Source organism: Tenebrio molitor, chromosome 6, assembly GCF_963966145.1.
Source record: "Tenebrio molitor chromosome 6, icTenMoli1.1, whole genome shotgun sequence".
Lineage (NCBI taxonomy): Eukaryota > Metazoa > Arthropoda > Insecta > Coleoptera > Tenebrionidae > Tenebrio > Tenebrio molitor.
The window spans coordinates 14770640-14797518 of record NC_091051.1 but is presented as its reverse complement, the minus strand read 5'-3'; the positions used below and the strand labels follow the sequence as shown (position 1 = coordinate 14797518).

The 26879-nt window shown below is 33.0% G+C and overlaps 3 protein-coding genes across 7 annotated transcripts in view; 2 read left to right on the top strand and 1 right to left on the bottom strand.

The window, feature by feature from the left end:
* The window catches only part of LOC138133897 (growth arrest-specific protein 2-like), a 46381-nt gene extending 29648 nt beyond the window's left edge, over positions 1-16733 (bottom strand). The window contains exon 1 of the mRNA XM_069051906.1: positions 16462-16733. The gene's annotated coding sequence lies outside the window, so the exon portion shown is untranslated. The remainder of the gene's footprint in view (positions 1-16461) is intronic.
* A 3367-nt stretch (positions 16734-20100) lies between these two features.
* Polr3C (RNA polymerase III subunit C) lies at positions 20101-21881 on the top strand. Of its 3 annotated transcripts, XM_069051563.1 has the most exons (4): positions 20103-20336; positions 20393-21119; positions 21170-21681; positions 21731-21881. In XM_069051563.1, exons 1-4 carry the CDS (start codon positions 20190-20192, stop codon positions 21863-21865), a joined length of 1521 nt encoding a protein of 506 aa, XP_068907664.1. In that variant the 5' UTR covers positions 20103-20189; the 3' UTR covers positions 21866-21881. The 3 variants fall into 3 exon arrangements, with proteins under 3 accessions (XP_068907665.1, XP_068907664.1, XP_068907666.1); XM_069051564.1 differs by lacking the exon at positions 21731-21881 and having other exon boundaries at positions 20101-20336; positions 21175-21316; XM_069051565.1 differs by lacking the exon at positions 20103-20336 and having other exon boundaries at positions 20953-21119; positions 21175-21681.
* Naa15-16 (N-alpha-acetyltransferase 15/16) overlaps positions 21871-26879 on the top strand; it is a 47343-nt gene continuing 42334 nt past the window's right edge. For 2 of the 3 annotated variants that reach the window (XM_069051562.1, XM_069051560.1), the window contains exons 1-5: positions 21929-22102; positions 22385-22469; positions 22529-22791; positions 24169-24303; positions 24363-25085. In XM_069051562.1, coding sequence (XP_068907663.1) covers positions 22046-22102; positions 22385-22469; positions 22529-22791; positions 24169-24303; positions 24363-25085 — 1263 coding nt within the window. In that variant the 5' untranslated portion in view covers positions 21929-22045. Of the gene's footprint in view, positions 22103-22384; positions 22470-22528; positions 22792-24168; positions 24304-24362; positions 25086-26879 lie in introns of all 3 variants that reach the window. The other variant, XM_069051561.1, reaches the window with a different exon arrangement.

Sequence of the window (26879 nt, the reverse complement as noted above, 5' to 3'; positions counted from 1 at the left end):
CAATCTGCGACTCAGCTATCCTCAGAATTGAGTTCGAGAAAATTTTAAATTTAGGTCTTGAATTTTGTTAGTCCGTCTCCGCGAGTTTCTACCTTTATGATGGCTAGAGTCTACCTGAAATATTTATGGTTCGTTAACTTTATCCTTTCCAAGAAACTTTTCGAAAAACTGACCATAGTGGCACATTCCAAAACGAAGTTTACTACAACCCATTAATTACTCAATTTTAAGGTCCACCAAGAATCATTTTACGGTTTCATAATCCGACCCTAAAGTCTCCTTTAATAAAATGGGCGTTTAAGGTAAATGCGACTTTAAATCTAAAATAAAGGAGACTGTGTTTCATAAACACGGACGATCCAAACTTTAGTTAAAATTTGCATTAGTTCGAAAACGAATCATATACCTACGTAGTCATTTTCCTAGGGAATTTTACACTAAACGTTTGAATTTGAAAGTTTTGGTAACTTGTAACTGTTTCCCTCAGACTTTGAACCGTATTTCGAGTATTTTAATTTTTGTTTACATTCTGCATTTTACATTGTGCTAGTGGAGCAGCGCCAAATTAAAACAGCCGATTAATAAAAGATTGCGACCAAAGATGCAAAATCCAACCTTTCAGGTGAAGGAAGAATTTTATAAATCTAAAGCAAAAAAAATGAGCTCCTACACTTAAAGAGAAGAGAGGAAAGAGAAGAACATGAAAGGAAAAAAACTGTTATTAGACTTAGGTACAGGTTGAATTAGCAAGAAAACAATTGAGCAATAAAAACTAATTAATTCATGGAATATATTTATTTTTTAAATACCTACAAGTTTCCGAAATGTTGATTTATAATCAATTGCCGCACTTGTCTCCCCCTCGCTATAATTCTGTCTGAATAATAAGTGTGCCTGCACGCGATTATCCATTGAAATTAGAATTACTGGGTATCTACTAATTTACAAAAAAAATGCAGCAATTTGTGGCAATGCACTCGAGAAATGACACTTGTCATGTAATTGAGGTTATAATCCCTATTTAAATCCACCTTTAACGAGATAAAAGGCCGACAACGAGCTTTTAAAGTTAAAGTGGGTTTTAAGGATTTAAAGGCGCCTTTAATGAATATGAAACACAATTTTTAGTTAAAGGTGGTTTTAAAGTTAAAACCGCTGTTGAAAGTTGAAACCGGCTTTTAACTATTTAAACTAGTTAAATCGGCTTTCCTGTTACTACAACATAATGTAGCAAATTATTTCTATTAGAGTAATTTTAAGTGGATAATTTTTGGCAATTTTTTTAGTCGTCTGCTTGTCGAAATACAAAAAAAAAAACATATGTTTTCAGTTAAAATTTAAGTTGACGCGAAAATAAAGTCATTAAATAAAGTCGTAATCGTTTAAAAATATTCTAAATTAAGACGAATGTGTATATCAGATACATATTTCTTTTAAATTAGTGTCATATTTTTTATGTTGTTTTGTGTTAGTTTTGTGAAACCACTTGGAACCAATTAAAACGAAGACATTTAAATTATTTTTTTTATTTGCTTGGGAAACATATTTCACAAACACTACTGTTATCTAAATCTACCTGCTAAATGAATTTATATATTCCGAGAAAGAATATCTTCATTTAAATTAATAGTTTCTTATACCTGTCCAACAAAAAATGAATGTTCTTGGAAAATTTTACTAAAGGAAACTATTTTTTTGGCCTTTCCTCTCAACTATTTTCATTTTTTATTTCCATGTTCCGTAAGAAAATTAACCTATGGTGATGGCATCGAAAAAATCGTGTGCGAGATAAGGTCAGACTTGTACTATCTTTAAAACAAAAATAGAGATTGTGGAATTTTCTTTCGTTCACAATAACTCTGCAAAAATGTACCAATTGGAATCTTTTTCTGGCAAAATATTTGTCCAGACTTACTGATTTTGACAGCAATCTGATCAGTGATCAGTGATTTTGAAAATATACCAATTTTGTCCAATTTTTTCCGTCCACGATGACTTCTTTAAAAATGCACCGATTTGAATTCTTCCTTTTGCAAAATATTCCCCACAATGAGGATGCAAGGTCTGTTGATTTTGATAGTGATCGAATTGTTTTGGTGGTATGCGCAATTTTGCACTCATTTTGTACCTATAACAATATCGTCCGAGTATAAGGCTATATGGCGAATTCTACTCAAGAATTTAACAACATGGAAGTAATCTATGATTCTCTATAGCGATATTTTATTAAGTTTTAAAATTATTAAAATATTGAATTAGCAATTACAATTTTAATTTTAAAAATTTGACATTCGCTTGCTTTTTCATTGTTTTCTTCAGGATATGCACAATTCCGGTCACGGAATTTTAGCTGTCACTTGTCAGTCCATTGACATGAGATGTAAAGCACCCCTTAGTTATTCGTAACCTCATTTTTTGCTATTACAAGACTTGTCATTTTGAGGCTGACTGACTTGCATGAAAACGCGCTTCCTTATTTCGTGCAATCTTGAAATAGGGATATTATCTGCACTTTATTGAAATAGGGTATTGGTGGCATGTTCGCAACTATTTGAATGAAATACATATGACAATAGCAAATTTTTGGATTTCAATTCCAAAAGTCAATCATAATGACAATAAAGCGTGGACTATATCCGTGGCCGCGACTGTACAATTGGGAGCATGGAATTTCGGACAGCAATTTATGTCAATTAAAAAAACCCAATGTAGTCTGACCTTTACTGTCATAAATGTCAAATAATTAATTTTGATTGAACTTCAAAATAAACTGTCAGAATTATGCACAATTATTTTACATTTTAATTATTGATTTCCAAAGTTTAATAAAATCACATCTAAGCACTTGCAACTTGTCAGTACACTTTTTTAACAAACGTTAGTTAATTAAAGCCAAATTGGTAGTGGACCAAATGATTTGTTAATACCTGTAACATTTTTACAGCATACCTGTTACCTAGTATTGATTTATAGACTATTAAAGCATTAAATTCATTAATTCAGCTATCAGTCAGTTTTAATCGTCTGTAATTTAAAAACTATTTAAGCCTGGAAATTATTTAAAACGAAATTAACATCGGCAAACCACTTAGACTCTGCCCTAAAATTTGATCCGCCAGTTCTTAAGGGCGTAGCCGACTTCCTGCTGGCGGTGAAAAATTTTGGGGTTTTGAACAGTAGATAGATATTGACTTTCCTAAAATATTAAATTTCTTTCCTCATAATTTCATATATATAGATGTCACAGACAGACTTCTTGCAACCAATGTTTAAAACCTCTCTTATCTGGTGGGGTGCGGGGCTAAATCCCATTTAATAATAGGCCCATTTTAAAGTATAGTAGTTTATTTAACGAGTTTGTGTGTAAATTGGGCCTTTTTTGGCACGAGTGGGCCAATTTACACACGAATTAGTTGAATACAACGTTTTTTTGTTTGACGAGGCCCTTAAAGGCTCTAAATCGCTTAAAATCTTTAAAATTAGCTTGACGTTTCGTTTTGACAAGTTGTGACATTTATCAAAACCCGTTCACATAGGAGAAAATTCTCAAATTCTGACAGTGTCGAACAAAAAAAAAATGTTTAGTTTAATTATTTCATTAAGGCTCGCGTTTACCTGAGTTTGAAACGGTCGAAAAAGTGGATTTTCGATCACGTTTTTTGAGAAAACAGTACGAGATGAACGTTTTCTCTCTTTACTACATAAATTATGAACATTTCTATTAGTGAACTATGAAGAGAAAAATATAATTTTGTTTTGGCGAATTTGTTGAAAAACCACAAATAAAATGCTCTGCTTGGAAGCTGTGTAGGCAAAATGAAAAGAGATATCGAAAATATCTCACGTCATTCACTAGATATTGTTATGAATGTGACGCAGACGAAAAGTGGTGTTTCCTACTTGAATATTAGTTGAAAAAAACGAAAAAAATGAAGTCATTTCTCAACGTTAAAATTTCATGTTGTAGACAACCAACCCTACATGCTACCTGAGCTAACCGCTTACGGAAAGGGGACTATACAAGGGTACAAATTACATCGGCATATCACCCATTTTAATATTATGCAAATCTCTATCCTTTTTTTTTTCGTGCAATAATAATTTCCAGTAATAATACACCATGAAATATGAAATAAGCACAATTTTTTCCTTTATTTCATGTCAAAATTCACGATTTAAAATATTTCATTTTATACTGTCCGGTAGATGTTCGATTACATTATCCATTTGAGTCCGGTAGGTTAGTTATAACAGTATCAGAGACTGTTTTATTTATACAAATCAAATCTGACATTGAAAAGTGCAAAAGTCGAAAAATGTTCACTTCAGTGCTTCGAAATGATCGAGTTGTAATACGAAAGTTGATTAGCAACCGCGAATGTCATTTTTTAAAATGGTTGCAAGTTGCTCGTCAGGAGTTGACGACTCATGTTGACATTTGATATAAAAATAAAAAATGTGACACTAGTATTCGCCGTTGTCTTAAAAATAAAAAAAAAAAAACATTTGAAGGACAATAAAAAATTATCGAAAAATTATCGCTGTAATTCAAAAAATAAAGCCTTACGATTGAAAATGATGATGAATGAAATAATCACATACATATTATATCCCAAGTGCAAAATTTTTTATCGGAATTTTTTTTGCTAATAAACGAAAACATCCATAAATGAGGTCAGAAGACAAATTATTAGCAAATAAGAGCACGAGACGAAGTCGAGGGCTTTTATTTGATAATAATTGGTCTTCTGACCGAATAATTTATGGATGTTTGAGTTCATTAGCAAAAAAATTGCCGATATTAAAATTTTGCACGAGGGGTATACGGCTGATTATTTCCTGAATAGAATGAAAACAAACGCATTATTTCCAATCCTTTTTATTCAAAATAATTAAATAAAAAAAAAATCAGGTGCCGGCATTTTTTATCAGATTATTGCACATGTGCATTTTATAGAAATTTTATCGGGTTATTTTTTGTTTTCTCGTTTTGATTGGTCAATATTTGTCACGCAATTGGTTGCTAAACACATGAAGGAAATACTCATTGTAAAAAACAATAGCAACGGCCATTACCACAGGAAAAAAGATGATGCGATTTTCACAAAATACATAATATGATTTTTTATTTTTGCAATAAAATTATGATACAGAACAGACTTCTAGTATGAAATAATAGTATACTATTACTATTACATGAGCAAGTACAGAATAAGTAAAGAATAAAAATCGTTACTTGCGAGTACATAATATAATCATATACTTTATCTATAGCAAATTTTTTTGACTAATAAACCGATAATATTCAATTATTCACCGAAGGGACACAAGATGAAACCAACCGTTTCATTGTAATTTTACCTTAAAAATATTTTACCAGAAGGGTCATTTTTGTCTCATTCATAATTCTTGACAAATCAGGTAGAAACTCCGAACTAATATTCATTTCCTCATCTGCAGGGAGTAAATGCAGATTTCATCGTAATACTTTGGGAAAATACAACTACACAATGCTGCACCCTATATTTGGTGAATATTATAATTTTATTAGTCGGACCTTCAAAGTCAGAAAAATGTCCTATACGATCAAATTGTAGGTATATTATGTACCTACAAAAAAATACTAAAACAAATTCTTAGCTCAATATTTTTAATTTTTTAAAATTTAATGTTCCTTTTGTTAAAAAAAATCGGGAGAATTACAAAGGAAAGTCGGAAAATTAGGGCAAACTTCAAAAATTATAATTTTTGTATGCACTCTCGATCATAACTGACGACATATTTAATTGATTTTTTTTTTTGTTCGGTTTTGTTCCCGGGATGGAAATAACTCAATTGAAAAAATGTTTTTGGAAAATTTGGAGAAAAATCTGGAAAAACGCATTCCAGCCTAAATTAAAATTACATCCGTTTTTACTTTTCTATTGTTTCGCGATCTGTCCAACAAATGTAATTATTTTATTTCTATACCAATTTATTTCGCTATCGGATTGTTCACTTGAACATCGATCTTGCAATCGAAATGTAAATAAAACACCTTGAGATTCATTGTTATTTCAAATTTAATGGAAGAAAATAAATCATCATCACAAACTAATTTACTGAAATTTGGATTGGACAAGACAACGTCTGTCGGGTCAGCTAATAAATAATAAAATGGAATGAAACAACAGTTTGCAGTGCAGCCAATTCAGATTTGGCATTGTAGGACTTGTCTTTCCAACACAAAATTTTATCTCCGTATTTAGGTACGGAACAGGACAGAATCGTAATCCTCTACCCCCTACTGAACGTCTGTGACTAATTCAAGGTACCTGCGTCTCTCGTTTGACCAAAATATAAATTTGTAAATAGAGGACCCACTGTACATCAAGTTCGAAATTTCTTTCAGGTAAACGCGAGCCTTAAGAACATGAGTATAGAAGTTCAAGATATTCTCACATTTTAACCAAAAGAGAGAAATTTATTTAAGAATAATAACAAATAATCCGGCTACCACCTGCCGAATACCTGCTACGGTAATCCCCGATAACCTCTGGAGGAACTCTTGTGTTGATAAGAGTTATTCAGGTAAAGAAATTACCGTCAGGAGGAACTGTGCTACGCCGGTTCTGAACCACCTAAAGTGTAATATACCAGGACAAAATTTTGTATTTTAAAAAATGAAACAAAATTTCGGGGAGCATGCTCAATTCGCTGTTATTATTATTAATATTTCTAGGAATTTGTAATTCAAACGTTAAAGGTTTTTCTCATTTGGTTCCATTATACAACAGTTTGAACTATCGAAAAGTGTACAAAATCCCGTAAAATCAGTGAAAACAAAATTACTACAATACGTTGATTTTATCTGCATTTCTAAAATTTATTGCCTAATCCAGATGATACAGCTTTCGTGCGCTGCAGCCTTTAATATCGATAATAACCGACGACACCGATTTATAATTTTAAATTAAAGATCCAATATAATTCTAGTGTGTACGATAATTACACACCACAGTATTTGAACTTTACACTCTACTTACTACTGGCAGCTAAATAGTAGTGTGAATAACGTTCCACCTAAACTAATTACGTAAATGTGCAGTTAGGCCGAGCACACACGCAGGGAAAATTGCATGTTGCACCCATTTTCGACCGTCTTACGCCTAAACCATTCACCCTCTGGAGGGTCATTACCGTGGAGCAACCGGTGGGTGCGGTATTGTTATTTCCTACCCTACTTCCGCTCAGTCATACCAACCCATGTCCGAATTAAAACGATAAAGGTTCCTTCACAACGACACACGAAAAATAACCTCGTTTTCTCTAATTTCGCCGCCGCCACTTCATTTATAGAACGTCGTCTTTGTTGCTGTTTGATTTCATTGCCCCCGACTCAAAACAAACCGGCTGGGAGCGCATCAGATGTCACGCAGGATGATTTTTTTTACGTTTTATTAAGCCGAAAATAAATCATGGCGTAAGATACGAGCCGTATCAAAAAAATCGTCTGCTGTAAACACTATCATCGCTCGTTCTCTCACAAAGGTCTTGTTAAACAGATGGGTCAGAGAAGAGTGATTCATTGATAACTCCGAACTCCGACGTCTTGTTATATAACAATCCGATGTAAAAATAAAAGAATCGGTTCCTTTTCTGTCGATCGCTTTGTTCTGGTGAACCACGTGAAGATTTACTGCGGAAATTCGCGCTGGAAAAAATTATCCTTGATCCTCACGCAACAATGCGAGCTTAATAAGAGCCAGGAAGGTCACGGATTTTTATCAGATCTCAGATCGACCCGCCAATTCGATCTTTCGATCTGGACCGTACAAAACATGTCCAAACGCGTGTGCTAATTAAATTTACTAGTTCGGGTGCCACACCTGGACTCGCGAAATGCAAAAAATGTCGAAATAATTGGCACGGCAATCGACGATGAAGGAGTCTTCTGTGTAGGTATCTTTATTAAAATTAATTATTTATAAGAGTGGAAATTGATGTCGGATTTATTGCTTGCGTGACAATGTTACAAATGCGCCGGTTGAAACATTTGACGTTAATTCTTGTTTTATGGTCCATGTAGGATGGACCTCGGAAATTCCCAAAGCCCATATGGACGAAATCATTAAATTCGCAAGGTCCGGTGGGACTTTTTCAGACTTTGCAGAATTTCGTGACCGATCATTAGCATGATTTATGGTTCCGATTCAACCATATAATTAGAATAAAAAAATGTATATTAACGAAATAAAAAAACAATTATATGGTGGATCTCATTTACATTTAACTGATAAATGGTCACGTCCATTTGTTTGAACCATGACTGAATGTGATGAATCGAATGCAATTGTGGACATCATGGAGCGGACAACCTGTGAAATCAACTAAATTTTGTTGTTGACCATATTGGGTATGGTCAGTTTATTCGTCGAAGGCACTCGGAGTCAATTCATAATTTGCGGAAATTAATTCCAACTTGTGGTACCGTCAACCATTACGAGCAAGCCTCGAGTGTTTTCCTTTTCAATTTTTCTTAATGATTGCTTTCAGATGGGCTACAATGATTGCTCGTTAAATTATTTTCAGTTTCCTTAAAAGCACTGTACACCAACAAATTGCAAGAACATCGGATACTTTCACAAGCTATTAAGAGATTCATAATTAATTAATTGTACAACAAATTTTAAAATTCTGATTACGTTTTAATGGAGAAAATGTGATTCGTAAAACAACAACGATCGAAATTGCGAGTGTTTCTGTCAGAAATTTTGCGGCATTGTTCGATGCCATCGTGTCAGAGATTATTTATAAATGATAGAACAAAAATATGTTGTGATCGTGTATGGCTAAAATGCAATTGAGATAAAAATAAACCAGTTTTATGAACTGGTGGAAAAAATTGCAGGATATGAGATCCGAACTGTTTTTCAAGTGTCAACCTATCTGATCAAATTAACGTTTCGTAATGAAGCTATAAACTTCTAATATCAGCGACTTTTCAAATTAATTAAGCGCAAATTGATAACCTTTAAATACCTATTGAACTGCTAGAGGCTGTTTGTGAAATTGTCTTCGTTCACATAACATTTAAACGCCGAACTGTCGTTCTCATACCTCGTAAAAAACTAATATTTCGTACAACAATGCCTGTTCATATTTTTTCAATTTATTCGTCGCGGTGGTGGGATGGTAGGTATGAGATTGAAATTCAACGAAATTCGAAGGAAATTATTTGTCGAAAGCGATAGGACGTCGTGAATAAAACGTTTTATTACTTTTCAGGCAAAACAAAGCAAATTAAATTTTCTTAGAGATCCATTTTTAAAATTTCAAGAACAATTCTTACAACTACAAGACAACTGTAAAATATGCTAATGAAACGTTCAGTTTCAAATTTACCAATAATTCTGTTTAAATAAATTTAATATCCAGATTTTAATGTACACTGCTGAATATTTTATGGGACGTTTATCACAATGTAAACATCGTAATTGTCTAAAAGATTTATACCAAATTTGCACAATAAATGTCAGTCATAATTTAATCTCGTCTCCGATCAAGTATCATTTTTGATTGTGGGTTGAGTAGAATATTGTATAAACTTCTCTCAAATTTAAAGATTCACCAAGGTTTTCTTTCAAAATTTTATTAGTTGTTTAACAATTAAGACATCACTTTGAGCCAATTTCAAGACAAACCTAATTTTGAACTTACAGCGAAACTTACACATTCGAGTTAGCAAAAGAGTAAAAACTTCTCAAGTAAATATTCAGAAGTTAAATACAGAAAATTATTGTTTTTCGAAGTATTACAGAAATTTTATTACTCTAGTGAAAAATCAAAATATTCCAATTCCCAAAATTTTCATTTTCGTTTTTCCAACTCACGAAACAATATCAATTTACAGGACAGAGAAAATTCCGTTTTCTACAATTGGAGGCTTAAGGATAATGATCCCTAAACAGAAGTCTCTAGAGACCACTTGCAACTACTCTGGTTTTAAACACTTTTATTATTAGAACAAGTTAAGTACCTACTCCAAAATGTCACAACGAATGTACCGACAATATAAAAATAAAATATTCTGAAATCATCACGCTTGTATTTTTTTACTCCAACTAAGCAAAAAATGCCAATTATGATAATCGTGAAAACGTTGATTTATTAAATGCTTCAAAAATCAAAAGATATATTAATGGAAGAAACCATTGCACCTTTTCTAGAAGAAACACATTTAAATATTCTTCTGCTATTAAAGAAAAAGAACCATACTAAGCGATTAATTTTCTTGAGGATCTAAAATACCTTTGTACTGAATAAACAAAAAGTTCTACAGTTCTACGGTGAGTGTCAAAATTTTCTTTTCGTTGAGCTTTTCGAAAACAACTCGGACAGATTAATTTAATTTTTTTAAAAGAAACGTCCGATAATTTTCATTTTTCTGCCTCGTTCCATTTACGCTAATTTGTAAGTAGCAGCCCCCAAATTTTTTTTTTGCAAATTTAGATAAACTATTATGTATGACATTTGGATAGATGATTTTTTGAGATATTGATTTTTATGAAAACAGGGTAGTAGTGGAAATTCCAATTTTACGTCTCAAAATTTCCACAAAAAATTAATTCTTTAATAAGAAAATGATATTCATATGATTGAATTTTGATAGTTCAATATCGCTAAAATAATTTTGAAATCAACAAACGAAAATAGTCAATTAATTCTCTTATTGATGTCATTGCATGGAAATGGAAAGGGACGAGAAATTATCGAAAAACATTTCTAAAAAGTAATAAAATTGGCCTGTCCAAGTTATTTTCCAAACCCTCAAAGGGAAAGAAAATGCTTCCATTATTTCAAACTTTTAGCATTCACTGCAATTGCGAATTTTCTCCCAGAACAACACAGGTAGGTTTTACAAGAGGTTAGTTGTTTCCCAACAAGAGGTAAAATTGTCTCCCACTTGAATTAACTCCATGCTGTGATAATCTTATTTCTAAATAAAGGTATTAAAAGTATCGAGTGTTCAATTAAATTTCTCCTCAAAGTTGGCGTTAAAGAGTCGATTGTGAACACACCACGGATTAGCAATTGAAGTCTAACCTCACAGTTTGCGTTGTTTGTGTTTTTAATTATGCAAACTGACGAGTGGTGTGTTCACAATCGACTCTTCAACGCCAACATTGAGGAGAAATTTAAACAAACACCGATATCTTTCACCTATCACAAATCACATTGCTCGTTTTCTGGAAGTGCAACCAAAGGTCCTAAAATATTTGATTCTAAAACAATAAAGAAAAAAGAATTTCTTAAATTTAAAAATATGTAGTAGTTATTCTTCCTTTGAATTTGTGAAAAAGGTGTCCTATTATTATTATTTCCGTCATAATATGTAATAGTAAATTTACAAAATGCATTAAAATATATCAGTCACTGATTAGTGATTACAGCTCAACTATTTGTTTTGATATAATTCATCATAAACTGATTTTAAAGATATACATACTTCCAAATTTCCTTTATTGTGTCATTTCAGATTTTAATGTTTTGTCATTCAACAAGATGGTACCTATTTGATAAACTGCAGAATAATGTCAGTAATATTTCTGTTTCAAAAGCTAAGCAAACAAGTTGATAAAATGTTCCTTTGTTTTTGTTCCATTATTTCAGCAGAAACGCAATTGTTGGAACAACATAATGCAAACTCCAAGATAAACAAAAGTCGTACAATGTTCCAAGCTACATCTGGATAAAATTTTGTGTCGCATGAACGTTCCACATTTAGAACCCTCAAATGTACTAAACATAAAAATTCGACGCATTCGATACATGCCAGTCGGTAAAATTAAAATTTTTGTGCCAACCAGTCTGGAAGACTCACTCTACCTTGATCAGCGACGAAGATGTTGTCATTCTATCAATCACTACACTCTCGTTCACAACACGACCATTTTAGGCCGAGTGAAGGTACGAATATGCAAATTTGGTCTTTAAATGTTTCGCCGAAACATTATGTACCTCATTGTCTTAATTAATTCTGACGAAACACCGGACCGGCTGCATTTTTGCAAAAAAATTTCCTAAAACCGATCCAAACACCTGAATAGACACTTTCACACGTCCCACACAATACCTCTCTTCCGTCCGTTTTCTTTATCTTTTCTCGAACACCACTTAGACAAGCTCGCTGTTACATTACACATTTTTCACACGACAAACACGTTCATTATCGACGCGGTCGATCTCTGATATTTTCGACTTGGCGAATTGTTCTTTCATTAAACCGAACCACCCTATATGGAATGACAGAAAAAACCGCGACCCACCAAGGTCTCCGTTGCACTTTTTGCTTTTTACTACAGACGGATTTCACAAAAATGAAAGTCCTCGTCGATTGTGTGTATTCTGACCGTTTTGAATTTTTAACGCGGAGACATTAATTCATCGAGCAGTTTCTAATGCAAAAGTTTCACTGTGGATCTTCAATAGAAACGAAATTACGAATTTTAATTGCCACCTTAAGTGATACTTATTTAGCAGGTGAGTGACATACCGTCGAAAATCCGTCAAGATTTTCATTTCCCATGTGTCCCAGCGTAAAACCAGAGGCCCCTACCCACGTTATCTAATCAGACGTTGCAAAACCAATTTGTCCGAATAATTACCGTTTTAATTGGAGATTGATTTTCTACTCTTCCAGTGCGTATCGTGACATTGGGAAATATTATTTTAATTGCACTCGATCTAATTCACTTTTATTCGAACGACTGCACTTGGATGGAAATTAAAAAACTGCAAACAAAAATGTCTTGTTTGCTGCTGCAACCGATCCGGGGACTCAATTACGAGCACGGAGGCTTTAAAAGAAAGGTAATTATCAATTTGTGTTAATAAATTCACTAATTGCGTTAATCTTGAAAGCATCCAGAGCATGAAACGATGCGCGCCTCTTCCTCCGATGAAAGAGGAAAAAAAGAAAACGTAATCAGGTTTTTGTTAAATAATTTAAATAATTCGCGTCGCCACGATTTGGTAACTCTTCATCACCGATGGACCATGTTAGGTCCTGGGACAATTATACCCGAACGAGATACCGTATTATTTCACGAACAATACCTGCTTAACATGAAATTTGAATTTACGAATGCAATCTGACTCATCTGTAGGTTTTAATCGGTTTTAGAAAATTGGAAGTTTCTACACCAGACGACTCGAGAGAGTTCATGCCCCTGCAAGTGTATGTAATTATTGCTTTGTGTTTTTGTACGGTGGCGATTTTTCTTCGTGCATTACAATAACGTCATTGCTTCGACCATATTGTGGTTTTAAGCCGTGAAATGGCTTTGTTGGAATGATCATGACAGATGTTGAACTGTTTCAGATAGTGTAGTGAACCGACAAAATAAACAAACAGCCTATGCACTGGGTTGGATTAATAAAAGAAGAGACTTACTGTTAAGGAGTTCACTAGACAAGATACACAAAAATCACGTTTCTCTTCGCTCTGATTTATTTCACTAAAATAAATATTTGACGGGTGATTGATAAGGTTGGAGTGACGAAAAACGTTATAATATCAGACGTGGTGGAAATTTTTCATTTTCGTCCAAGATCTAGGGATGCAGGATAATCTTCTTGGAATCAAATGTGTTAACGATGATCGTAATGTTTGTGTAAAAAGTGCAGCGAGAAATATTTACAGTAGAGTTTAACGACAGTTGGTGTTTATATTTATAATTTTGTTTAAAACAGACAACACATATAGTACAAAATTGGAATACATATTACGAGGGCCACCGCCGATTTATTTTTAAATTTTTATCTGTGATTTTCCACTACAGTAGCGGTGACTAAATAAAATCAGATTGTATTTTACAAAGTCCTTCAATGATCACAACCGATATTAAAATAATCGTGATATCCGTAACTGAAAGAAAAACAATTCCTGATTGCGCATTTTTTAGAAGCGACAAATAAGATGATTCATTTAATTGATAAAATAATCGATAAGAATGCATTTTGTAACGCCAATAATAATTTGTCATCGATTAAGGTACTTCAGTTATTCTTGTCAAAGCATTTCCTCTTGAAACCATATCTTTTAGAAAAATGCATTTACTTATCAAGATTAAAATTCTTGGATAAAATTTTGGGCAAATGGAAATATCTTCATTCAACCATGACAAATAAACAGTTTATTATGTTCTTTTTTTCCAAAAGGTAATTTATCGGAATCTAATATAATCATAAAACATTTATTATGAGATTACAGCATATATCTATTACATATTAGCAATGACGTTTTGGATTAAGAAAATATAATTCTAGCCTGCAGAATACACTAACTGAACTTATTGTCGACGTTGGCTTTCCTTCACATATTATGGGGAAATTATTAGAATTTTTTCTCAGCATTTCTTACCAAGTCGCTTCGTTTATTGAATTATTTTATTTAGAATTTTTACAACGAACTAATTTCCGGTCTTTTAATGAATAAAGTTAACTTTTTGAAACCTCTCTGTTTCCATATTTTTTAGTAAGTTTCTGACCTCTAGGAAATTTCTTTCTATTCACCAACTATAAATTTGTTTGAAGTAACTCAAAACGTGTTTAATTGTTCATTTATTGTCACCATTCCTAATAAGAAAATAAAAAATATGCTCTTTGAAAGAGTGGTCAAATTAGCCTTCATTATTGTAAAGATAATATCACAAACGACTGAGACAGTTTTAATTTTTTTAATCCTGCTTAGGTCATAATATATTTTTGAAAGGTACATTTTTTTCGAAACTATTAAAACAAGTTCTTCAAACCAGTTAATTCATAATTTAACATAAACATTCTTAAGTGACACAGTTTATACAACTGTTTGTTGTTGTGTTGCGAATAATTTAAAAAAAACGTCTAATTAATTCTGATTGTTTAAAATATCAACAACGCTGCGGAAAAAAAAACTGTAACAAAGATAGATGACGATCGTAATAAAAATAGATAATTCTTGTTGCTAAATGATTTATCGTGTGATGTAACTGTTATTTGTAAAACCGTCGAGAAAAGAATAAACAACAAAACTATAATCTATCAAAATTTAATCACCTTTTAATAACCACCTCTAAATATCCTTATTCAAATTTAAATTATTGTAAATATAAATTATCTGTTTCATAAGACGTAACACATAACTGAATGACTTTCTGAAAATATCAGAGCAAGATTTTGTGTTGATCTACAACAAAAAATAATAACAAATTTGTTTTCGTTTTGTGACAGTGTCGATGTCGTTCAACTTTTCGATGAAAGTTATTTGTTTGTTTACAATTTCGCTAATTCCCAAAACACTCATTTCCCGATAACTGCCCCACTTTTTAATTTGTCCAATTGCAAAAACTTCAATTAAACGATTACTCTAATGACTACGTTGATTTCTGCCGTTACCTAACGTTCTACCAACACGTTTTTCCCAGAATTGAAAATGTTTAAATTCACAACGTAGGTAACGATAGTTATAGTACTTACTAGAAACAACAAACTAGACAAAAAAAAAATGGCACGATACAAGTTTTTGTCGGTTGGGAAACATTAAAGAATTTATTCTAGTTTCGAGACTTGCTGGGAACAAGTTGTTTTTTTTTTTATGTAAACTTAGTAACCTAATTTTCATAAGAAAATACAAACATGCTGAAACAGACATGTGAAGTTGTAAATTATTAAACCATTCCGAAAATTGTTATCTCGCTTAATATTAATTTACGTAACACATTGTCAATAGGTATATCTAAGTTAAAAAAATAGTCATTAGCAACATCATTAATTTTGTTTTCTGTCTAGCACTAGTTTCAGGTGGTTTATTAACTAGTTGTGTGTCAATTATACATGACAACTCACTAATTAAAAACAAATTTTAAAAGTCCTGTTACTTAGTAGGGTTGATAATTATGAAAACTATTACAAGAATGAGAAAATCCAGACGAATTCTATTAGTGGCAGGCATTTTGAAAATTAAAATTCCCAAGACTTAATGAAGTTGTACATTAAGGTGACACTTGGAATATCTGGTGGAACTTTTCAACTCATTAAACAAGTTAGTTAATCAAGTCGTAACTCATAAAACGCGAAGATTATGGTAAAAACTTGTTTGTTTGTTTTTGTTGATTGTTCTAGTAGGTGTGCAATTACTGATTGCTCTGTTAACGTAAAATCTACACCTGTGCTGGTGATGAAGCAGGGCGGAAGAGAAGGTGCAAGCAAACACAAGAACTCACCACTAAAATGAACTTTTTTGACAGAAATGCACACTTTTAAACATTTCATTTAAATAAAACAGTGTAACTAGTGGGCGCTCATTGTCATTTTTTACGATTCTTATCGTGCGATAGTGGTTTATTGGTAAACAAAATAATTCGACCCATTTCTACTTGCGATAATATTTAAAAGTCACCTCACGGTGAGACAGGTACTTAAACATATTTTACGACTTACCCTTCCCAACAGTAGACGGCAACAGAATAAATTCTTGTGAAATTAAAAGACTTGCGGCATTACCGCCCTATATACCGATCGTAACATAAAAATTCACCATGACTTTAACTCATCAAATGTCATCACTGTCACTGGAAATGTCAGAATTGTTAAAAGTTTGTGCGGATCTAGGCGGCTTTGGCCAGACAGAGTTTGTGACAGCACTACCCAACGCCGACTAGACACGCTGCTCGGTGTTCAGCCGCTTCCACAGCACGCTTTCGCTATCGAATGGGAGAGTGATACAGGGAGATAAAGCACAAAAAAGAGAGTGGGGGCGGGTGAGCTTCACCCATAGGCTGCGACGCAGCTTCCGAAGCGATCGATGAAGTTTTCTTTAGGCGCTTTTTGACTCGGGACCACAAATTTACAACTTTTTTCGACTACTCAGTAGTCACACTCGATCTGTCTTGCTACAATAACATTAATGTCAAAAAAGAAAATAGATTATTCGTGTGGGGCGTCGCGGCTTGATCACTCCAGTTAACACCAACATTCATCTACGAATAAATTTGAATTTGTCTTTTCCGCACTGTCTCTGTCAGCTCTGTTTAAATTCTAGTCTTCATACAATTATGTACCTACTGCATTTTTTATTTTTGTGTTACTTTGATAGATACACGCAATGTCTTCACAGATTTTGTTTTTGTCAAGACGCAGATGTATCATTCAAAACCCCCATAAGACGAAAAGAAAAAATAAATATTTAGCTAATAAAGAGAGCGACAATTTTTTTTCAACTTATTCATGAGCCGGTGGTTTTTATTAAATCCCCTTATTGTTATGATAAGTCAGTGAGACTATTCCTTTCATGTCGTGGAGGAATTCTGTTAAATCGACCCGTATCATTTGTCATGCGCACTGTTTTTGTTATCAAGTCTACATCCCTTTAGACGACTGTACTTAGATCATTATTTATGGACCTGCTGTATGTTATTTAAGTAACATGAAAAATTTAATGAAGGCGCAGACTTTGTGGAATTATAAAAAATTCCAGCTACTGTGCAGTGTGCCTTTTATCATTCCAATAAGAAGGAGGGATTAAGATAAAATATTTTCAACTGGATTTTGTTGGTGGTCTTGTAACATATTTCATTGTTTATTTGACGATTTATACATACATATAAGTAATCCCAGATACTTAAAACAATGCATTATCTAAAAAATGTTAGATAATTTGTTTTTAAAAATTACAAATGATGCAATAAAGGTGCTCGTCAAGGTTTGCATTTGCTTGTTTATTATGTAAAAATAAAGTATGAACGCCTCTTATCACAATGAGTGATGTACTGTTTTGTCACTGGTTCAGCAGTTAATCCTTTACAAACTTAAGTACCTAGGTGCTGCTGAAAATTTGTCTGGAATTTGTTTTGTAGTTATGTCAAAGGTTATGTATTGAGATAATTTTAAAAATTAATCTTTACATTCGATATCAAGGATGCATTAAATTTTTAATAATGCCCAGGAGTTTAATAAATATCTCCTAGGCGTTATTTATGCGACTGATTTTTTATTCCTTCGTGAAACAACAAGCTAAAACATATTAGAATTTTCACTACTTAACGTTTTCGTAAATATGTATCGTAAAACTTTTGAAGGAATTATTCTTTTTAAGTATTGAGGCGAAGAACGCGTATTGCGTACTTAAGTGAGGTGTATAAATAAATCAACAGCGGCAGCATTGCACAATGACAGAGCTAAATAAATTATATGAATAATTTGTAATTAATTGAATTATGAGAAGTCTCATAAATATGAATTTAAAGACCCACGGTCCGACGACGCATCTGTAGCGATGAATCGCACTTCATCATCACCTTCTGCTTATAAATTTTTAATAAACTTATTTGTAAACAATTTAAAAATTGCATATGCAAATCCGTTGTGGAAGTTACACCTCTTTGTCACCTCTACGCAATGAATTTTTCAATATAATTAATACACGAGTCTCTCTAATTGACAAGGGTGTGACAAATTTTGGACCTAAGGTAATGATAAATAATTTTACGCACATGAAGAAATCATAATTAGTAAGACACGAGGACTATTCATTAACAGCTTGGCAGGTTGTCGGTAAATTGAATTAATTGTAGGATTAAAGGTGTAGGTGGAATTGACTATTTTGAAACGGTTACTTTTAAATAATTGCTAATAGGATAGATTTATGATTCAAAGCTTAACTCACAATCATTCAAGAATTACTAGTATTTCTGTTACTAAACGACAGGTTACGCAATTACATAAATAGTTTCATCCCGACAAATTTTGATGCTAATTTTACATGAACAATAACTGAAATGTGGGCATGTGTGAACATTTAAATCACACACAAATTATGTTACAAATAAAGAAAATGTAAAAAAAAACTTCTTCGTTGATGATTATGGAAAAATAAAAAAAAATGTTACGGTGCAAGTTCGATGTAAAGTGAAGACATTATGCTTTTTTAATTTTAAATAAATACATTAGTAAATGTTAATGTTAGAATTACTAGTAGAGATGCCAGTCAAAATATTTTGTTGGCTTAATTATAGGGGTAGGTGCTTATTACTGTAAATTAAGCAAGAGCGAATTAAATAGCCAGCATTATATTGAAAAGAATCACATACTTTACTTTTTTTTTATTATGTATATTAAACTACTGTATGTATTATATTATACACGGCAAGTCACGTAAGGCTTTTTTCTGAATTTATTTTGTAGGCAACCAAAAATACTAATGACGCCGACCACTACATTCCTATAGTGAAATTTTTTTAATAAACAATTGTCAGTGTCAAAATGAAGTAAAAAACCATACTGTACCACCCTAAAATTTGGACATATGGACCAGCTGTATAACAATTTGACACCAAATCATGGTTAAGGTTATGTTCACTTCACTTCCCGTACCTTTCTTCCGTGAATTCATTTTCAAAACAAATTTAATGAGAAATCAGGAGAAACCTTTTCGAATTTGAAATAAACTCTCGCTCGTTGGGGCGCAGGCTCAGTTACATAAAAAAATGTTGACACTCAATGTGACCAATCGTATTATCATGAAAATCACAGTTTGGCTCATACCAACAAGACAACGTTTTGACAATTGTTTATTAAAAAAATTCAACTATACGTTCATTACTAAATTGAATCACATTATAAACGGTATCAAGTGGTCAGCGTCATTAGTATTTTTGGTTGCCTACAAAATAAATTCAGAAATAAGCCTTATGTGACTATCCCTGTAGATTTTTTTATGAAAACTTAGTGCTTATTCACAATGGACATAAGCTTGACATAAGGCATAAGAAATTCATGATGCATGAAGTGGATATACTATTAATTTTTACGTAGCTTATGAGAAGTGACCTCAGTGAACATTATTGTTGTGTACAAAAAGGCATGAAGAATCATATTCGAGTTATATGGACACATAAATTATTTTCCAATTGCCCAAATTTACAAATTATTCTTAGATATCTCTTATGTATTTCTTATGTCTTATGTCCATTGTCCATTGTGAATAAGCACTAAGAAATTTGATTTCTGAAAACAAGAATAAATATCTTTATTTGAATTATGCAACCATGATTACCGAAATGCATTTTATGTCATATAATGACAAAGTTGACATTGACATGATAATAACATAACATAACCTTACTTTTTACAAATGTAGCACGTTCTACATGTTAAAAACAATTTAAATCATGTCTGTCCAGTACGGCAAAGTGGTCTCCCTTATTTTATTGGAGAGATTTGGTCCCGTTGTGGAAAAAGTCGGAACATATTTATATCAGTACGGTACTGTACCTCTTTTGTATATTAAGAAAAACACAAATTTACCGCTATCAAAGGTAAGTCTACAGACGTGATGTACTGTTTTTTTTTTTAGCAATGTATTCATTTGTAGGTGAAGGAAGCTTTATGTATTTTAATTAAATATCGATTAGTGACATTTACACCTAATCGCAATGAGAATATAGCAAACTATACATTGCAACATGACCGTGTCCTTCTAACGCTCCGATATGCCAAATATATAAATTTGATTAAGAAGAAATTTGGGAATGAATGTGAAATGATTGTTGAGGAATTGTTGCAAAGAAGTTACTGGACAGCTTCAGAATTAATCCTGAAAGTAATAGAAAGGATAAAAAGGGACCACAACAAAATTGTGACAATTTTAGCATTAAGAGAGAAGTTTTTTTCACTGGTGACTGCTCAGTATTTGATAAGACTACCATTTAGTAGAGAAGATAAACCTGTCCCTAATTTAATACTTGAAGAAAGTGAACAATTTGTACCACCTCCGATTGATCTGAAAAAAATGACTTCGGTACAAAATAACAGTGAACCTGTTGACTCTTTGCCTGATAAAGATGTTTACTGGACTGTTAATTTTGATAGGTTTCATCAAGACATGAGGGACAAATTAATTGTTAATGCTTTTACAAAAAAGTTTGATGAAAATGGTGGAGAATTTGTCAGACTGTTGCTGCAACAAATGTACATGAGGACCAGCCCATGGGCTGAGGTCTCAAATCCTGTCCCGATAGTTGAAATTAGGGATATTGTTAGGAAACAAGCTACTCATCAACATTTATTAGCATTTTTTGACCAGTATGTTAATGTTTTGGGTATAAATTTAATTGTGTTCTGTTAATTTTTTTAATGTGAATTTTTGTAGAGCAGGATAATTCAAACTTGATCAGGCAAGCTGGGGAGGCTGGTGGTGGCTCATTTCAAATTTTCCTCAAAGAAACCTTCACCAAGTTTGCTGAGGAAACTGTTGAACAAGTAGTTTTGGAAAAATTCGACACCAAAGCGGCACGAATTTTCCGTCTGGTCAAGTCAAAAAAATATATAGAACCTGATCAGATACAACAGTTGGCAATGATCCCAGCAAAGGAAGCAAAACGCCTCTCTTATCAACTGTTGGAAGAGAATTTCTTGCAAGTGCAAGACTTGAAGAAGTCCTCTAGCAACGGTCCCAATAAATGCTTCACTTTATTCCATGTAGATTTTGACCAAATTATTAGAATGATCTTAGAACTGTGTTACAAGACTTTGTTTAATATTATGACCAGGAAAAATCACGAAAGATTGGTTCACAAGAGAATTATCGATAAGAAACAGAGAGTGGATACAATTATTATGGGAATGAGGGCGCAAGGAGCGGCGGAAGAGCAGTTGTCAGATGTAAGCTGCAAGATTTGAACAAAGAGCATCATTGATGATAATTTTTTAGATTGAAGAAATGATCACGCCTCCAGAGAAGGAGATTTTGCAGCAGATCGACTTAACAATGAAGAAGCTGAACAGCGTGGAGCTAGAAATCGACGAAACAATATTTTTACTACAAATGTATTTAATATACCAATAAATGCGATTTATCCGTTTGAATTGCGTCGTTACGGTTATCTACCTTACCGACGCGGACCGGGCCGACATTAGTCACGTGACCACGATCGACATTTGAGGAGGTTTCTGGCCACGAGGTTTTGATTTCTAACAAATTTCATTTAACCGGGTTGTAAAAGTTGACGTTTTAGTGCGAATAAAAATGCCCTCAAGCAATCCACTACCACCGAAAGAAAATGCCTTATTTAAAAGAATTTTGGTTAGTATTTCGATAGCGTAGCAAAACAGACAGATATCAACAAAAATAATGCATAACGAAAATCCACTGACTCATTTTCGTTGTTGCACGGTGCAAATTCCGCCGAAAGACCAAAATCCTACCGTTTGACGTGATAGAACTGCAAAAATTCACATTGCAGCTGGTTTGAGTCCCTCCATTTGGCGTAATATTTATTCTATTTATACACTTTATTATTCTGCATAAAATACTCAATTATCGTTCCCAGCTTATCCTCGACGTCTAATTCTCCTCTTGTTGCAGAGATGTTATGAACAGAAGCAATACAAGAATGGGTTAAAATTTGCAAAGCAAATTCTGTCAAATCCCAAATACACAGAACATGGAGGTTAGCTCAACACAATCATGTGTGGTGGACGCCTTTATCAATTTTTCTGTGTTTTCTAGAAACATTGGCTATGAAAGGATTGACACTAAATTGCCTAGGACGTAAAGAAGAAGCGTATGAATATGTTCGTAGAGGCTTACGAAACGATCTCCGCTCACATGTGTGTTGGCATGTTTACGGACTTTTACAAAGATCGGATAAGAAATATGATGAAGCCATCAAGTGTTACCGCAACGCGCTTAAATGGGAGAAGGATAATATGCAGATTCTTAGGGATTTATCTCTCTTACAAATTCAAATGCGAGATTTGGAGGGCTATAGAGTAAGTAAATGTGTGTAACTGCATGTTTTCAGTAGTGATTGGTTAATGGTATGTGTAACCTTGAAAACTGAACGCAGTTGGGATTATATTTAATATGTAAATTTGCCTGGTATGTGATTAAATTAGTGCACACAAGAGTATTTGCATAAAATAACAGATCAACACAGTTACTCACAGTTGTGAGTTAACTGTAGATAATATTTTCCACCTACAGCTCAGATAAGTTGAACAGAGTACTTGACTTATCAAGTTTGTTACTTCAAGCACAATTAATTGTAGAAATCAATATTGCAAACATATTCAGGGATTCATTCAAATTTAGAATGTGAATTGGATAACCAAAACTAAAGCAGCAATATATTCAGGTTAATTGCCTGAATATTTTTTATTGCCGTCATTTAAAAGTTGGGGTTTTGCAAGTAAAAGCTGTTCATATGTATTATTCTCTAAATGGTTTAGTTTTATGTAAACCGACTTTTATAACTTGTTTTGATATAAGTGAGTTATGCAGAGAACAAATTTTTAATGGAAATGAAAAAAAATCGTAATTTGCATTTATTGATCTTTGGTTAAGTCAATCCACATTGAAATACATAACGATAATTTGTGACGAGGTCGGTTTTTTCTTGTTTGATCTGAATTATTATTTATTTCTCAGTCACCACAAAAAGCAAGTAATCTGACATGTTATAAGTTACATTTAATAACGAATAAACCCTGAAATTAAATCTCATACCGAGTCTGTTGGTTATCAAGTTGTTTGTTAAATATCTTTGTTTACAAATAAATTTTATTGAGGGAATATTAAAATGGGTCAAGAAAATAAATCTGATCAATAAATCCAATCTCACCGTTACTTGCTTTAGCTTAACTTAATTCACCTGCAAACAAACGCACAGCATGTTATTTCCATCGTTTGTTATCATTGCTTTTGTAATCAAAAGAACATTCAGAAATACATGATTTATGATGATTTAAAATGTGAAATTAAACTTGAATAAAAAAATAGAATGAGAGGGAAACCCATTTTATATCACATTGTACAGTTGACAAGTATGTAAAGGTAGTGAATAAAGGAAGATCAATTTGTAAATTGGTATCGAAATGGAAATTTGCCTTTTTTGAAAATACCTCGCATTGTATTTTCTGAATAGTTTTTTGCAAGCAGTATTTATTAATCGGAAACAGGAAATGAATTTTTATTCTTTACAAAAACAACCGATTTGTAAATTGTGCATTTGGATTGTAGATTTAATTTAATAGTTTATATGAAAATTTTTTTTTTCAAATTGGCTGCTTGCTGATTATTTGATTTATTGATTTTAACCGATCGGGACAATAATAGATAATTTTAATAAATCATGATGTCTCCTTCAGGATACTCGTTACCAGCTGCTTATGCTCAGACCGACACAACGGGCTTCCTGGATAGGTTATGCTATGTCGTTTCACTTGTTGGAGGACTACAAGAATGCTTTAAACATCTTGGAGACATTTTTGGACCAACAACAGGTAGAGTTTTAGTTAGTGGTGAAGAACGAATCAAAAATGAATTTTGTTTTTGTGTGCAGAAAGGGAACAACTACGACTACGAGCACAGCGAACTGTTATTATATCAAAACCTGGTGATCCAAGAGTCCGGCGATTTAAAAGAGGCCTTGAGACACTTGGAAGCTTCACAAGATCAAATCGTAGACAAACTAACCCTCAAAGAAAACTTAGGTGAACTAAATCTTAAATTGAAACAATACGAAAAATCGGCTAAATATTACGAAGAATTGATCCAAAGAAATCCGGAAAATACCATGTACTATAATAAATTAATCGAAGCGAAAAATCTAACCAAGCCCGAGGACATTGTTAATTTTTACCTAGAGTGTTCGGAAAAATACCCGCGAGCTATGCCGCCTCGAAGACTGCCATTAAATTACGCGATTGGTGATCAGTTTAGAAATCTCGTCGATAAATACATGAGGAGGTCGCTGTCGAAAGGCGTACCTCCGCTTTTCGTCGATTTGCGTTCGTTATATACGGATAAGAGTAAAGTGGAAACTATCGAAAGTTTGTTGTTACAATACGTGGATGCTTTAAAGAAAGTGGGGAAGTACAGTGAGGCCGAAGTCAACAATGGACCCAAGGAACCCGCTTCTGCTTTGTTGTGGGTTTATTACTATCTGGCCCAACATCACGACTATTTAGACCAGACGGAGAAGGCTGTGAGCTACATAGATGCCGCCATAGAGCACACACCCACCCTCATAGAACTTTTCGTTACCAAAGGCAGAATCTACAAGGTGAGCAAACTCAATTTCCCTTCACATCTTGTAGAAATAATATCTAAGCTGAGAAACCTGACTGTGGCTTGCTGAAACCACTTTTTTCAATTTTTGCGCCATATTTTTTACTTTGCTCTTACGGTTGACTGTCGGATCTCTTGTCGCATCATCGATCTGATCGATTTCACTTCCTAGATTTTTTAAATCGTTCATTTTCATTTATTTAGAAATGATAAATTCTGTAGACTCCTAAGAAAATCGAAGTTGATGCGTTAATGAGAATTGCCAGTATTTAAAATTTATATGAGAATTTTACGCTACAGGCTAGCGCGTTCATACTCATTATCAGTTCAATTTGTAAAAGAATTCCCATGTTTCCATCCAAATTTACTTCATTATGTCAGATTATGATCGCTATTGATTTACATGTTCCTTATAAATAAAAAAAAAAAAATCTCATTTTTCTCCTTTGTAAACTGCCTCTTAACTGTCCTAAAGCAAAATAAGCAAATAACGAACGGTTGCCCTAGACAACACATTCAACGTTACATTTCTGACAGGTCTTGAAAAAATTGTCAAAACTGTCAAAAGCAAATGCGAAACCATTTTTAAAAGATTTGGAAGCTTCAAGGACGTCGTTTCAAAGAATAAAATTTTGTATGCAACTCGTTTCTGAGTAAATTAGGCTTTTCTAATTGCCCTCGAGGCCTTAAAACCCTCGCTACGCTCGTCTTCTAATCTTGTCCCTCGGGCAATTAGAAAAGCCCAATTTACACAGAAACTCGTTGCCTAAATAACTATTAACAGAATGAAAAACCAATCCTATCGCCATTTAAAACAAATCACGACTTTCATACCTGCAATTCAGGCTTTTTAATAATAACTTTTTTTTGTTGAAATTTAATTTACGATTATTTCATAATTTAGTCAGTCCCAAATAGACAAACATGATAACTTTAGCAAAAATTAAATGTACATTTTTCTTACAATTTATCAGAAAAATGTGTACACTACTTTGTTTTGTCATAATTAAAACATGCACTTGAACACGTAAATAAAGATTTGAAGATTTGAAAAGGTAACAGATAATTTTTTGAGACCTCCATAAGAAACAATCACTGGAATCGGTTATAATTAAACCTACATAAAATCTGACAAACTACAATCCATTGGATTAATTTTGTCGTAAATATTATACAACATAGTAATAAATTATTATATACCGTTATATAATAATAAGTAAGAAAAAAGCTAGCGATAATTGCAGTTATTTACAGTCAGTAAGCCCAACCAATTACGTATTTGCATAGTTCTCTTTTGAATTATTACATAAGTATGTACTTAACACTGAATTAAGCTAGTCTATAAGACTTGGGGATTTATTTCATAAATAAACTTTTGTAGTCTTAAATTAAGTTAGATTGTGATTGTGGTTGCATACGTTTGTTTACAAACATTAGAGAGATCAGATAATATGTAACTGTTTCAAGACGATATTAAATACATATAATATATTCTAGAACTAGATGTATCCTTTTTAATTGTTTTTGTATTGAAATACCGTACATTACGCAAGCAGCGAACCAGTCGTGATTTATTACCGTTTTTTCCTAAATTGTTGTTTGCGACGACAATGCGAGTCTTTCGTGTAGCATTTCTGTGGAACATAAATGGGTCTAATGATCATGCATTATTGTTTTTATGAGATAAAGCCGACCTGTGTGACTCAGTCGCGACGGTACCCAATGATTAATATGGGAATCGTCAAACTGGCACTATCTAATTCTTGTTGTCTTTTAATTTCGCCAGCGA